Source organism: Panthera pardus, unplaced genomic scaffold (genome assembly GCF_024362965.1).
Source record: "Panthera pardus isolate Hobbes unplaced genomic scaffold, ASM2436296v1 HiC_scaffold_10, whole genome shotgun sequence".
In the NCBI taxonomy this organism is placed as follows: domain Eukaryota; kingdom Metazoa; phylum Chordata; class Mammalia; order Carnivora; family Felidae; genus Panthera; species Panthera pardus.
Genome location: NW_026526655.1, coordinates 54093781 through 54109539, shown reverse-complemented (window position 1 = coordinate 54109539; position 15759 = coordinate 54093781). Strand labels below are relative to the sequence as shown.

General features: G+C 38.3%; 1 protein-coding gene across 9 annotated transcripts in view; it reads right to left on the bottom strand.

Annotated features, from left to right (window-relative positions):
• Positions 1–5657: 5657 nt before the first annotated feature.
• ZNF385B (zinc finger protein 385B) overlaps positions 5658–15759 on the bottom strand; it is a 400092-nt gene continuing 389990 nt past the window's right edge. For all 9 annotated transcript variants that reach the window (XM_053907268.1, XM_019460969.2, XM_019460973.2 and 6 more), the window contains 4 exons: positions 11197–11448; positions 9456–9634; positions 8547–8648; positions 5658–7072 (listed from right to left, as the gene is read on the bottom strand). In XM_053907268.1, coding sequence (XP_053763243.1) covers positions 6854–7072; positions 8547–8648; positions 9456–9634; positions 11197–11448 — 752 coding nt within the window. In that variant the 3' untranslated portion in view covers positions 5658–6853. The remainder of the gene's footprint in view (positions 7073–8546; positions 8649–9455; positions 9635–11196; positions 11449–15759) is intronic.

The window sequence follows — 15759 nt, the reverse complement described above, 5'->3', positions numbered from 1 at the left end:
CCAAGACCCCCTGCGAATCATAAACCTTAAAATTATATTTACATTATTTAAGCAGTTGGGTGTTTCCTTTTTCAAAGACCTAACTGCAGTTTTCAACATGTCAGGAAAATAGTTTTTCTCAATGCAGGAAAAAAATTATGAAATAAACTAAAGCTCTTTTCTTGCTTTTTGTTGTTCAATTAACTATTCTTATTTGATATTTATTGCCCATTTATTTTCCAGTTATAATTTCTTGTAGTCTTCACAAATTGTCTCTGTGTCATAGTGTAGTGGAGATCAGTTGTTTTGGTTATGATTGTATTTACATGATTCTGAAACAGCGACATGTGTTCATTACATAAATTCAAACTATACCAGAAGTTAAAAATAAAATGTAGAGCCATATGAAAATCTACAACTCAGCAGTAACTTCTTCTCTCATTCTGGATAATCACTCTTATCAGATATGTCTCCATGTATGTATACCAACATACACGTATAGTTTTAAAATTTAATACGAATGTGATCATACGCAACATGTTGTTTTGTAACCTTTTATTTCTCCCTCTTGGACACATATCACGGACATCTTTTCATGTCAGTAATTACAGAATTATGTCATCATTTAAAATGGTTGTGCTGTTTCCAACTGCATATGGGTTCCGTGATGTATTTACTCATTCTCTATGGATGAATTTTTTTTCACTATTTTGAAACATACTTGTGCATAAATCTTTTTAAATGTACAGGTTAGTATCTTACGATAAAGTCTTGAACATAGGATTCCTGGGTCAAATGTCATGGGTAATTGATGATGATACACATGACCAACCATCCTTCTGGAAAAGCTGAAGCAATTTTCATTACTACTAGCAGTGCATGAATGTGCCCATTTCCCTAATCTCACAGATACAAGGTTTAGAAAATTTATATATTTTTTGTCAATATGCTAGATCAAAAATACGTTGATTTCATTTGTATTAGGTGATAACAAATGCCTTTTCATGTTTATTAAGAATTTGTACATATTTTGTTTTTGTTTTTGTTTTTTTCTGAATTGCCTTTTTGCCTGTTTTTCTATTGGATTATTTTTCTTTTCTGGAAGCATTCCCCCATCCCATTTTGTGAGTTCTCTGTATGATGAGGATATGAAACTCTATATTTCATATGGATTGTAAATATTTTTCTTAGTTTTTCTTTTATGTTTAATTCCCTTTATAGTGTTTTTTTTTTAGTTTTTTGCATCAGAAAGAAGTTTTTAAAAATTTTTTATAATGGTAGTTGTAATTTTTTTATAACTTGAAACTCTATTTTTATTATATAGAATATAAGACTTAGAAAGTTCAAACATTATGTAAATACTTTGCATTTACTTTGGTTCTGTTATCTCAGTATTGCTTTATACCCTTGTGAATAGGAACATAAAACTAATGAATTTACTATTTCTTCTCCATTACAGATGTGTTTTTCTCTGAGTCTAGATTAATGCTAAAGACTCAAAATTAACTAATTTGAGAGAATGTTACTTAAAATTTAAAAATTAAAAATGTGAAAAAAATGATCTCATTTATCCATATATGAAAATCAATAGAGCAAGTTATGATTTGCAGTGACATTTTACATGTTTAGTTTGACTTGTGTCTCAGAACCACCTTGTGATTTGGGTACCATTGTGTCTTCTTATATGTGAAAAACTGAGGCTCTGGGGAAATAACACAATATCATTTTCTTTTCTTTCTTAAAAAAAATTTTTAATGTTTATTTTTGAGAGAGAGAGACAGAGCACAAGCAGGGGAGGGGCAGAGAAAGAGGGAGACACAGAATCTGAAGCAGGCTCCAGGCTCTGAGCTGACAGCATAGAGCCCCACGCGGGGCTCGAACTCATGAACCGCGAGATCATGACCTGAGCCAAAATTGGACACTCAACCGACTGAGGCACCCAGGCGCCCCATAAAATCATTTTATGACATAAAATCACAGAACTAAGAAATAGATGACCTGACAGGATTTGAATTCAGGTCTTTTGAATGCAAATTGCGTATTGTTCTTGTTTAATTCTCCTCCATCCTAATTTTAATTTTTCACTATAATAAATATGAAAAGGAGGTGCTGAATGTCTAGCTTGAGTGATCCTCTATAGATAAGTACATATGACATGAAGATACGGTCACCGTATCTACAGAAGGGATCTGACAACCAAAGGTGTGATGCAGTATGAGTAGTTAGTAGAAGAATACATTGTATAGTAATTCTGGTTTTGGAAATTTTAGCCAAAGAAACCATTGTGATTCGGGTACCGTTATGTCTGCTTATGTGCCACACTGCATAGCTGCTGAGAGCCTACACCACATCGCTGATGAATTCCCCCATGGAGCTAATTACTTGGAGAGAGGAAGGAGGCAAAGATGAGCATCCCCCATGGAATTTGCTCTTGCACTACACAGCCCCACCTCAGTCGACCAAAGTATCAAAACTGAGCTTTTCCCAAAGAGGCCATATCATCTCTGACATTAATTGAGGGGCATCATATTAACAAAATCAGGATCTGGTGGAAGGAATGCTCTGAAAAGATGCCAGATTCCACATAGCAGACTACAGAGGAGAAACATAATCCTTCTGCCTGTTACCCAAGGATGCTTGTGCTTGTCAAGGATGTACGTCTCGATGCTGACTTAATCTTTGTCAAAGAGTTCCTGGTCATCTCTGCCTTCCTGCCATATCCTTCTCTCTGATGACGCCCCAGGAAGTGGGTACCCGTTTCTCAAAACATCCCCCAAACTCAACCTCCTCAGTGAGTTGCTTCAGATTCCTGAAGGGAATGTTAGCACAACAGGATTTCCACCTGATCATCTATCAGCTCTTTCTCCTTTTTTTTCCCACCGGGAATTCCCACGGTTCCCTTTCCCAGCTATATCAACTGCGGGGTAGTTCTCCTTAAAACACTTTCCGAGAGAAAAATTCATAACCATTTCTGATCTGGAATATAAGAATTCTCTTAGGGCAGAGAAGGAGCAAACAAGGGGTGGTATGTTTGGTGCATAATACAAATGAACACTTTGTTTTTTGCTTTTATGATAATTTAGGGCTGCTAAGCAGGGGTCGGTGTGGCTTTCGGAAAGGGGCATCTGTGGCTACCTTTTCCCGTGTCTGGGTCCTACCCAGTGTCCATATATCATTTTCTTTTATTTACTGCAGGTTCCTTCCTCTGCCTATTTGTGAGTACATCTCACAATGGGCCTTTAAAAGCTTGTTATTTAGTTGTGAATACCCAAGAGGTGACTTCTTTCCTGAAGAATCATGGTGCTTGAGATGAAGAGGAGTACTCTTGAGACCAGGGTTGCCAGATTTAGCAAATAAAACTACAGGCTTAAATTTGAATTTCAGATAAACAACAGAGATTTTCTTTATTATAAGTACATCTCCAATACTGCATCCTTTATTTCTGAGACACACTTATACTATGTGCAATACCGTACTAAAATGACTAAAATATTCTATTAAAAATTATTCCTCATTGACCTGAAATTCAAATTTAACTAGGTGTCTTGTATTTTATCCGGAAATTCTATCTGAGATCAATTTTCATACTCTACAGAGACCAGAACTGGGCTAGGTCAGAGTAAGCAGCACATTTTTTAAGTTTCCCAATTAGTGGAGGGGTAGAGTGGTAGTCTTTCCCCACTAAAAATGGCGTAGGAAGGGCTATGAGTTCAAATGTGCACATCCCTCAGGACTGACCCACTCTGCCACCTCAGAATCAGGGTGGATACGATATATCTGTTTGATAGTGCTTTATACATCATTACTTGAAGCTACTCCTGGCTTCTTTGGGAGGCAGGCATTTTAATTAATCGCTCTTCTTTTGTACTTCCTCCCCGAGGTGATTTTTCAAAATCTTTAACTATAAATCTAATCAGCAAATTCCTTGGTCTATTTAAATATTGACATTTAAAATTTTTTGAGGACGGCAGTAAACATTAATGAGATAGAGGAAAATGAAATATAATTGCTGTTGGAGTCCATAAAAAAAATTCTCCTAAGTGTTAAACTGAAACACATTTTCTTCAGAGCATGATGTTTCTAAGTTTTGTTTGAAGGTCCAACCATGGTTTAGTGTAACTAGTATAGAGTTCAAATGAGTCATATTAAAAAAAAAAAAAAAAGAAAAAAAAGAAACTCAAATTCTGAATGTCAAACTGGAATTCTAATAGACTCTAACACTAACTTAATTATAAGCCTAGAATATTAAGGCCAATAATCTTTAAACAATTGGATAAACTCTTTGATAAAGGAAGCCTATCACCATATATCACAGCTGTACTGTCATCCACTGGCTTTAACTTCTTAGAAATGAGAATTGAGGTCCCGCTCCACCCCAATTCTTCTCATTTTAAAGAATGGCATGGTTTGGACTTAAGGTGGGGTGGGAAAGGGGCTCTGTCATAGCTTTGTTACCACTCCCCTCAAAATTCTGTGACAGAGTGGTAGATTAAAAATGGCCAGTCTTTGCTCTTTTTCACATTGAAAAGTGAATACTTTCCTTCTCCTTGAATCTGGATTGGCCTCCGTGACTTGCTCGATCCGTAGAATGCAGCATAAGTGACATGCTGGGAGTATTGAGACAATTTTGTACTTAAAAAAAAATTTTTTTTAATGTTTATTTTTGAGAGAGGGAGAGACAGAGCATGAGCAGGGGAGGGGCAGAGAGAGAGGGAGACACAGAATCCAAACCAGGCTCCAGGCTCTGAGCTGTCAGCACAGAGCCCGACGTGGGACTCGAACTTGTGAACCAAGAGATCATGACCTGAGCCAAAGTCATCCGCTTAACCAACTGAGCCACCCAGGTGTCCTGAGACAATTTTATAAGAAGCTTTTTGACTTTCACCCAGGCCTCTTGAAGTACTCTCTGTCTAGGAGTCCTGAGTTACTATGTAATTGCTTGAGACCACATAGCTGGAGAGGCCATGTGCAGGTCCTCTGGTAACTGTTCCAATAAGAGTTCATACTTCTAGCCATCTCCATCAAGGCACACATGTGAGTGAAGCCATCTTGGGCCTCCAGACCAGCCTCCCCCACCCACTGAGTATTACCAACAGACTTCATATTGATGCCTCCAGGAATAGAAGAACAGCCCAGCCAAGCCTGGCTGGAGTTCTTGACCCCTGAAATCATGATATAATAAGATGGTTGTTATTTTAAGCCACTAAGTTTTGGAGTAGTTCATTAAGCAGCAATAGATAGATAACCAGGACAAATAGTGACATATTGATCTTTACACTTAGAATGAGGTGGAAGGAAAAAAAAAGGGCTGATGGGAAAAGGGGTTGGAGTGGAATAGAAGGAGATCACAAATGCCTCGGACACAAATGAAAGATGGGTTAGGGATTTAGAAGACTTTACAGCAGGTTAAAAAAAATCAGAGTCACAAATTTTTATCAGGCTACTACTATGATTGGCCCGACTTCTTAGGGATTCAGAGGGAAAAGAGCAGTAAAGTCTTGCATCGTGCAGATGCTGTGAACAGTAATGAATAAACATGACAAATAAAAATGCTTCGAATAAGAGCTGAAAATGCTAAATACGTAAGGAGCAATCTTTGCACCTACTGAAAATCGTTCATCAGATGATTTCAAATTGGAGGTGTCTCAGGAGAAACGAACTTTGAAAACACAAACAGATTTTTATTTTTTGTACTTTTATTGAAAAGGTACATTTAAAAAAATACACAGACATTTTACCATTTACAGATTGCAGATATAGATGCTCTAAAAGAGTTCACTCTATTTTGTTGTTTTATGATGCCTCTTGCCCCTGATACCACAAACATTCCAGTCTTGTTGATATCAGTTTAGAAAGGGGGGGCATGGGAGCGAGACCTGCAACATATTCAGTGAACAGAAAGACAAATTGTTCAATTATAAATTTTTTTTTATCTTCTGTACATTATTGCATTAGGGAGCCACAAAATTATGTAGCATCGTTAACAAATGAAAACAGGTTAAAAATGAAGAAGATAATTACGTAGAAATACATGGATTCATTGTCTCCTTGCAGAATGCACAAGAAGTGCAAGAATGTGCAATTGAGGAAGCTCTTTTTCTGGTTGTATACATTTGCTTAGCAACTCAAACTCGTGAGGAAGCTACAAAATAAGTTAAACAAAAATAGCAAACAGTAATTATAGCTATGTTATATGGCTTTCTAGTTCTTTTCAATATCACCAAACGAAACGTGAAATAAAGAAAATACATTATCTTTTGTTCTCTTAGAGAGAATTCAAGCTACTTTGCTTCCTAACATTTACACAGCGACTAAAAAAATGTTGGATTCAGACAAGAGATACAGATCTAGTACTACACAGGATACAACAGTACTTGGGTCTAAAACAGTACACAATCCCTGTCAACAATAGTACACCATGAAGGAAAACGTTGTGATCCGTTGGTAAGATGGGATCCACAAGCAAGCACTTGTGTTCATTTATTTTTGTTCCACACTAGAATGTGCTCAGTTGGATTCCAGAGTTATTTACAGACGTGGGAGGAAGACCCTAGTTTTCAAGTCTGTCAGGAAAATATTCCTTATCGTTTCTAAGCCAGATCACACCCATGGGAAAATAGTCAGAGGATGGTATATAGATATAGATATATATTTTTTTCTGACCAATACATTTGCAAGAAACCAAATATCTCAGATACACAAATCAAGGTCGGCAGGGGGTGGGGGGGGGGGGGTGGAGAACAGGGGGACAAAGCCTGTGCTGCTCAGATCCCTAATTTCGGGAGCGGTCCCTAAAAGCACTCTGGAGCCTAGTGATTTCTTAGTCTTTGGAGTCGGGGCCGGGGTGGTGCGCCGCGGGGCGGGCGGGCGGCGGTCAGTAGGGCGCGAACAGGATGGAGGCGGGCGTGGCGCGGATGGGCCCGTGGCCCGGCCGCAGCAGGGCGGGAGGTATGGCCGGCGCCTGGAACAGCGACGCCGACGGCCGGGGCGGCAGCGACAGCGCCGACGACACCGCCGCCGCCGCCGCCAGGGGCGACGACAGGAAGGCCGGGGCCAAAGGCTTCATCATGTCTTTCTGGAATGCAAGTTTTGCCTAGCGGAGGGAGAAAACCAGGGACGGGGTGGGGATAGTGTGTTGGGTGAGCGACACGGACGTTGAGAAGTCACATTATAAAAATCTTTACTCTCGGAAGTCAAGAAATTAGGTTCACAAAGCTGGTTGCAAGGGCTCTGGGCGTACCTTTACTTTGATCGGTTTCCATTTCAGCTCTTTTTTGGGGGCCTTTGCCCCTGGGCCCCGAGGACACGGAGGACACCGGAGGGCCTCTCTGAGTAGATACTAAAGCTATTTTATGCTGCTTCTCACAAAAAACAAGCAAACATACCCAGAAGGTTTCCTGCTTAAATAATGGAGCTCAGTTTAAAATTCTGACTTGTCCTAAACCACAGTGCAGCCTTGAGAGGGTTGTTTTGTTTTGTTTTTGAGAATATGCATGACCTTTCACTTCTCTTTGAAGAGCCGCACAGGGTGAGCTAACTGAGGTTCAAGACATGAGGGACTCGTTAAAAGTCATGAAAACAGTCAGTTTACACCCCTCTCTCTGGCCCCTTAAAGGGTTATCCCTGAAAAACTGCAACCGACTCAAATTTCTGTCGTTGGAAATGATTGTAAGTGCACCAGAAACGTTCTCTATTTAAAGGAACCCCAAGGTGGAACCTTCCTATAAAGTCAGAAATCAATCCTTAATTTCTCTCTTTTGCAATCAGGAGAAATCCTTAATTTCTCTCTTTTGCACACTGGATTTGTTTAATGCAGGTAACACCTGCTTGCAGCATCAGATGGAGGCTTTGCAGAAGCTGGGAGCATCGCCTCCAGCTGGCCAATTCGGTTTCAACCTCAAATGGAATGCCACACTGGGCTAAGTCCCAGGGAGATTATGAAATCCATCCATCTGGGTATTTATATGACATCTATTGCTGGCGCCCCTGGGTATTTTTGCAAAGAAAGTGAAAACAACACATATTGAGAGCAGGTAGGACAGGCTGAATACCAGCATGCCTGCTAGACAAGGAAAGAGAGTAATATAAACACTCACTTTAATTTCTGGAGGCAGGGGCACGTGGGGGTGGAGAGGGGAGATGGAGGAGGGAGAAGAGGGAGAGCCCTCTAGAAAGGGAGAAGGCATTAAATGGAGTTTTGTTTTAGGAAAGCAAGCCCCCTTCCCAGGTACAGCACATTCCAGGATTCCTCAGGCATTACTTGTCTTTGTTCCTGAGCCTTTATTTTTCTTTATAAGCTAAAGAAGGCAGCCTTTTGGAAAAGGTTCCTGGTAATGAGTAAGGGATTAGCCTTTAAAGAGGTTCAGTTTCTCTTCTGTAAAGAAGCTTCCTTCAAGGTGCCCTACAGCAGAGACTAAGCAGTTCATCCTAAAACTTCTGTCTGGGAGGGCTATTTAAATTCAAAACCTTTCAGGACCAATTAGTCGCTAGACCCTCCTAAACCACAGTCCCTGCCCAAGCCAGCAAGGCAAACCCACAAAACAGGTGAGCAGGTGAGGTGAACTTACTGCTAAAATGCTCGGGCTCCGCTGGAGTTTGTTGTAAGGGCTGTATTTCGGCTTCAGTGGCTTCCCTGCAACTCGATCCTTATGCCTTCGGCTAGAAATGTGCTGAAAAAAGTTTGATGCATTAGCTGAATCTAAATGTGAGCTTTATTCCACCTAAAATATAACTCCTAGATAGAGATTGCTGGTCACTCCATTCCCGGTTCTAAGTCCACAGTTCCAAGGTGGTTTGAATAAGATCACTGCGCTCTTGAAATTAAGACTTGCTCCCCACTCAATTTTTTTTTAATGTTTATTTTTGATAGAGAGAGATTGAGAGCACAAGCAGGGGAGTTTCAAAGAGAGAGGGAGACAGAGGATCTGTGGGCTCTGTGCTGGCAGTAGACAGTCCGATGTGGGGCTCAAATTCAAGAATCATGAGATCATGACCTGGGCCAAAGTTGGACGTTTAACCAACTGAGCCACCCAGGTGCCTTCCCTGCACCCTACCCCCCCAATTGTAATGCCTCTATTCCTTTCCTTTCTCTGTAGTACTTACCCTGCTTTGCCTGTTGTCACTGCCATGACTAATGAATCTGTCTCCATAAACAGATTTTGGGTCTTTGAAAGACAGGCTGAACATCTTGCCTTCCAGAAGTTCCTGCTTGACTACAAGCTCCAGATGACTCCTGTGCTTATCTGTCCCTAACACCTATCCTGGATCTGACTTACAGTAAAAGTACCCACTTTTGTGGGTACGTGAGTATTTGGTGCTTTTTCTTTCGGTAGCATCTGCATGTTGTATCTTGTGTGCCTCATATAAAGGTTAGTAAATTTATCTGTAAGCATAGTGAGAACCATTACATAGATTAGATACAAAATCAAGTGGTGACCCAAACAACAGTGGATACTAATTAATTCAGGATACATTACCTGTTTGAGTTGAATTTCTGAATTAACATGAACATCACAGATTTCACAATGAAATGTCTTATTTTGTAGTCCTGACCCCTTACTGCCATTCTGCATCTTTAATCTTGATCCAGGTCTAGGATAGGACTTAATTGGACCAGCCCCATTACGAGCTTCCACCATGGTCTTGTGTTTAGATCCTAAAACAGAAAGAGACATATGGTAAATAGCTATTGAAGAACAGAATACATCTATGAACAACTCTTTGTTTTCTTACCCTTGAGAAGTTTATCTTCAGGATGAATTTCTCATTGCTTTTTTTAAAAAAATAATCATTTTAATGCTGATTACAAACACTTTTTATTTATTATAAACAATAATGCTGCTTATTTGACACATTTTCATTGTAAAAAATGGGAAAACATGAGTCCATTAGAAGGAAAATACGGAAAATATACAGAAGCATAAAGAAAATAAAGATTCTATGTTTTCACCACTCAGAGATTACCACTGTTATCATTCTAGTTAAAAAAAATTTTTTTTAACATTTTACTTATTTTTGAGAGACAGAGCGCAAGCAGGAGGGAGGGACAGAGAGAGGGAGACAGAATCTGAGCAGGGTCCAGGCTCTGAGCTGTCAGCACAGAGCCTGACGGGGGTCTTGAACCCACTAACCGTGAGATCATGATCTGAGCTGAAGTCGGACACTTAACCGACTGAGCCACCCAGGTGCCCTTCAGTTTAGTTTTTTTTTATTTAAATTTTTTTTTTTTCAACGTTTTTTATTTTATTTTTGGGACAGAGAGAGACAGAGCATGAACGAGGGAGGGTCAGAGAGAGAGGGAGACACAGAATCGGAAACAGGGTCCAGGCTCCGAGCCATCAGCCCAGAGCCTGACGCGGGGCTCGAACTCACAGACCGCGAGATCGTGACCTGGCTGAAGTCGGACGCTTAACCGACTGCGCCACCCAGGCGCCCCTCTTCAGTTTAGTTTTTTATTCAGGTTTTGTTTTGTTTGTATATTAAAGGTATATATTTTTTTCAAAATTGGGATCATACTAGTTAAATATCCTGAAAATTTCACATAGCAAATCATATACTTTTTAAAATAATTACATTAAAAAAACTTTTTTAACGTTTATTTATTATTGAGAGACGAGAGAGACAGAGCGTGAGCATGGGAGGGTCAAAGAGAGGGGGAGACACAGAATCTGAAGCAGGCTCCAGGCTCCAAGCTAGAGCCCGACACAGGGCTCAAACTTACAAGCCACAAGATCATGACGTGAGCCGAAGTCGGACGCTCAACTGACTGAGCCATCCAGGTGCCCCATAAAGTAATTACATTTTAATGACTGAGTAATATATACTCTCATATTGGGTTCCTATAGTTTATTCGACATTTCTCTACTGAGGGACTTTTAAATTGTTTCCCCCTTTTTTTCCTAAGTGTGTTGCAGTGAACATTGTGCATAGATATTTATCTTCATCTCTGTCACTTCATCATAATGAGTTTTGGGAAATATTAGATGCTTTTGAGAAAATAAAGAACAGAATAAGTTTTATCTTCAACTTGCTTTAAGCTTTTGCCTGCTGTTTCCAAAGTTATCATATCATACTTTTCTTAAAATCAGTCTTTTGAATCAAAAAAGCGGAGAAGACATTGAACAAACCCAATGTTTGAACAACAAAAGATACGGTATTCTGAAGGGAAAGGTTGGTTTTGTTACAAACATTATTTAAATTCAAACGATAGCTGCTAACCTGTGTTGTGTGCCTCTAGCTGTGACAGGGAGTTCACAGCCACTTTGCATAGTGAACAATACAGTAATTTTTTGGCTTTTTCTTCTTCTGATTCAGAAACGGTACAGGTACCGGGAGCTCCATTCGTGCTCTTTGAGGGAGAAGTGGCTGCTCCAGGTGGCAGGGGCATTGTGCCTGATTTGAGGAGAAATGGGCCACCTTCAGAGCTTGATGGCTGACTGGAACTGTTGACTTTTAACTTCCCTTTATCTTCTAAGAGAGACACAGAAAGATCGTATTAAAGCTTCGTACATGGTATAAACACAGACAAATTAATGTAAAAGGAATTAAAACTAGAAATTTGATTGTTAGGTGTAGTTTTAATCTCCAGATTGAAAAATAGCTCCATGCCATCAATTTCCAATATCAGCTCACCCTAAAAATATGATGACTTATGAAACATGACTTTTTTCTCCCACTGGCAGCAGGTAACTTTCTGATAGCCTTCGGTTGTAAATTAAGCTCCACAGAGGTCTTTAATATATAGGAAAACCAACTACCTTCCAATACAGTTACATGATATGATGGTAACATGAAATAAGTCATAAATAGGACATTAATTAGGACATAAATATAAAGCTAAAACTCAATTTTTATACCAAGTTAAAATTTTAACATTGGGGTGTTGGGGTATAGGTGAGGGAAGACATATGGTTAATTTTGGTTATGATTAGTTAAGTTTCTGCTGCTCTTCGAATGGCAAAGTGATTTATCTAAAATACAAGATGCAAAGATTTCATTCATTGTACTTAATACTGCCAGTCTAAATTATAAGATTTTTCTTTTAAGTAAATTCTACCCCCAACGTGGGGCTCAAACTCATGACCCTGAGATCAAGAGTTGCATGCTCCTGAGTCAGCCAGCCATCCCTAAGTCATAAATTCTAAGTAATGACATTAACCAGAAGCACAATAATGAGGATTAGCCAAATCATTTACAGACATCTTGGCATTTTGATCATGTAGCTACTAAATGCTTACAATTCTCAAGGCCCATGGTGCAAGCTATAAGAAGGATCAGAGTGACTTTAACAGAATCTAACTCATAGGGGTTCATTTGCTATTCAACACAGGTTCTATTCAGTGGCCCCTTTGGGAAAGAAACTGGAACTTCATAGGCAACAGCCCAATCCATCACACATGTAAGCTGAGTAGAGCCGGTGCTTTTAGAAAATGTTTATACATACGCTGATAAACTCGTATTAAGAGAAGAAGGAAATGAAAACTAACACTTATTTGTTAATTGCCCTAGCTAACTTGGAACTGTGTACCATGGGCCTGGATCACCAAGAGGGAAGGAGTGAGTAGGGGAACAGCAACCTGATAGTGTGTGTCTGTTCTGCATATGGGGCAAAGCCAGCACTTACATATACACCAAAAATACCAGCAGATCATATTTCTATGTGTTTGATTTAGGTATCAACAGTTTATTTCCATCCTTTTCCTGCATTGGATCCATCTGGGTCAAGACTAGCAGATTCTATAGCTGAATTCCAGATCTGGATGGTGTTTGGAATAAATGAATGCTCAGATCTCTTTTATCCTTGGGTTTCACAATCTATATATTCCTTTCCAGCAAGTTTATTAAGACTTCAGGATGCCATAAAGTATGATGGAAAAGATCTTAGACTTTTACTAAACAGACCTCCACAGTATGAGAGAAGGGACTAAAATCAATCTTCCTAAATGGTAATACTAAGTAAATTAGATTGAAAATTATTTCTGGCTTAGAATTCCCTCACCTATAAGGATCCCTTAGATTGATTTTACAATTTTATAGAATTCACAAAGCAGTGAAATAATTCAGTAATCTTAACATTTGCTCCCATGGAATTACTCTGTTTCTTGTGATGGAAACCTAAATTATTGCATGGTAAAATCTTTTCATATAAATTTGACCTAAGGAATCTGACCTGTTTTAGTCATTTACTCATTCTCTCTCTTATTCATATTTATTTTATTGTCCCTTATATTGGTCTCCCTCATATGTTCTTACAGTTTTATAGAACGGTACAACTTACAAAGTGCTATCACTTACATTGTCTTATTATCTCTCATAACAAAATTGTGAAATAGGTAGGGCTGAAAATAATTAGTCCTGTCTTGTTTTTTTAATTTTTTTAAAGTTTATTTATTTATTTTGAGAGAGAGAGAGGAAGAGAGAGAAATCTCAAGCAGGAGCTTGATCCCACAAACTGTGAGATCATAACCTGAGCCTAAAACAAGAGTCGGACACTTAACCAAGTGAGTCACCCAGGCACCCCAGTCATTCCTATCTTAAAGACGAGAAAACTAAGGCTCATCAAAATTGAATAATGTCCCACAGATTGGTAGGTGGCATAAATGAGCATGATGTTTTCTCTATTCACTGGGTAGTGTATTAATCTTCCTGCACAAAGGGTGGACTTCATATGGCATCAACACTATAAAAGGCATATAATGGTCACTGGAGATGTGATAAAGCTCTTGCTTCATTTAGTTTTAAGGCATATTTGCCTTAAATGAAAATATCTATCCTCTTCAACAAATTATTCAGGTTACATTGAGAATATGGACAAAATTATTTTTTTCCTCTTTATTCCTATTTCTTTAAGAAAAATTAAACAGATTTCCTTTCTATATCTCCTTTTCAGAAGAGGTCATTTATTCATTAACAAATGAATATTAGCAAAATGCTAATTACTGACAATGTGCTAGACACTGAAGAGAATAGTAAATAAAGTAGGTATAGACTTTAAGAAAATTAAAGGTTAGCAGGGGAAGTGAGATAGTCATTCAGAGATCTCTAATTTATGAGAGCTTGGAGCAGGAAGTGATTTCTTCTGGTTAGGAAGAAAGAGACATTCTTCATAAAGGAAGTGATATTTTGGCCAGATTTTGCAGGTGAGATTTAGATAAGAATAGAATAAGGTGAGAAAGAGTAGGAAGTGAATGCTTACAGGTGGAAACATAAGGAAATGCTTAGGTGTTAGAAAACTTGGGGTTTGCTTGAATACCTACTAGTTCAGCATAGATGATGGCAACAGGTGTAATGAGAGATATTATAAAGGTGAATTGAATCAGAAGGTAGAGAATATCTTAAAACTAGTAAAATGGATGCCAAGGGAGGCCATTTTCCTTTAAAAATATTAAGACATATGGTATATTTAACATTTACATAAATTATGTTTTAGTTTTTATCATCTAGGTAGGCCAGAGTCTTAATCTTTGTGAATAGTAGGTATCAATTTTGCTTTGACAATGTGTAAATGGTTCCATCATATTGAGGAAATTCTGCCATTGGATTGAGACTAGCTAGTTAATGAAATAGATCCTAAAACCACTAAGCAATACTAGATTTAAATTTTGGCATTCTTTCTGGATGTGTAAATTTATAAGCTTTGAAGCCTAATTTTATTATTTCACATTTTAATTGTTTTATATTTTTATCGAAATCCATTATATTATTAATTCTTTATTTATTCTATATATTATTCTTTCCTTATTGGCATTTTTAAAGCCTCCTTATTTTGTGTATTTGAAAGTTTAATTAATGTATTGTTTACTTCTGTTTCTTTTAATAAAGATGCATGTCATGTGGAACTTCTGGTTAATATGAATTCTATTTTCAAGTATTCCCTCACCTAATGTTAATTAGCAGGTTCTTCTGACTGTCTTCATTATTTTCTGATTACTTAAATGCCCTTTTTAAGGTTTCATCCTACAGGACTGGGAAGCAAAATTTGCTTAGCTACATCAGAATTACCCTTTGTAACAAATGTCTGTAATTTATGCATCCAAGTGAATTTAATTCTTCAAAGTGGCGATCCACATTGACTCCCTTATTTTCCAAAGTTCTAAGCATTTTGAAAACCTCTTGTTTTGGAACTGTTTTCATATCTACTTGATAAACCATGTGAAGGAAATCAGTCTTCACTATTTATTTATCATAGTTATTTTTTACAACAAAACTTTACTCAGGTTAACCCACCTATTCCTCAAACTTAGCACTATATCCCTGAAACACAGGCTCAGGGGACTAATAAGCTAACACAGATGATGAAAAGAACATGGAAGTTCTTTATTTTTAAGTTTATTTTTATTTATTTGGAGAGAGAGAGAGAGAGAGCAAGCAGGGGAGGGACAGAGAGAGAGGGAGACAGAATCCTGAGCTAACAGCACAGAGCTAACAGCACAGAGCCTGCTGCAGGGCTGTAGCTTACCAACTGCGATATCATGACCTAAGCCTAAATCAAGAGTTGGATGCTTAACCGACTGAGTCACCCAGGTGCCTCAGTACATGTGAACGTCTAAAAGCAGTTTTCAGAAACTAATCCTGTTGGTAACAAGAAGACTCATGTCCTTGTATAGGTCTTAATTTAAAAACAATCAAAATAGTATTTTAACTACATTATAGATCAATATATATATATTTTGCAGTGTAACTTTGGAAGCTATAGCCCAATTTTTATGAGTCTGCTTACAAGGTTTAATCTTCAGCTTAATATTATTAATATAAGTTTTTTCTAACCAGGTTTCAATGGTT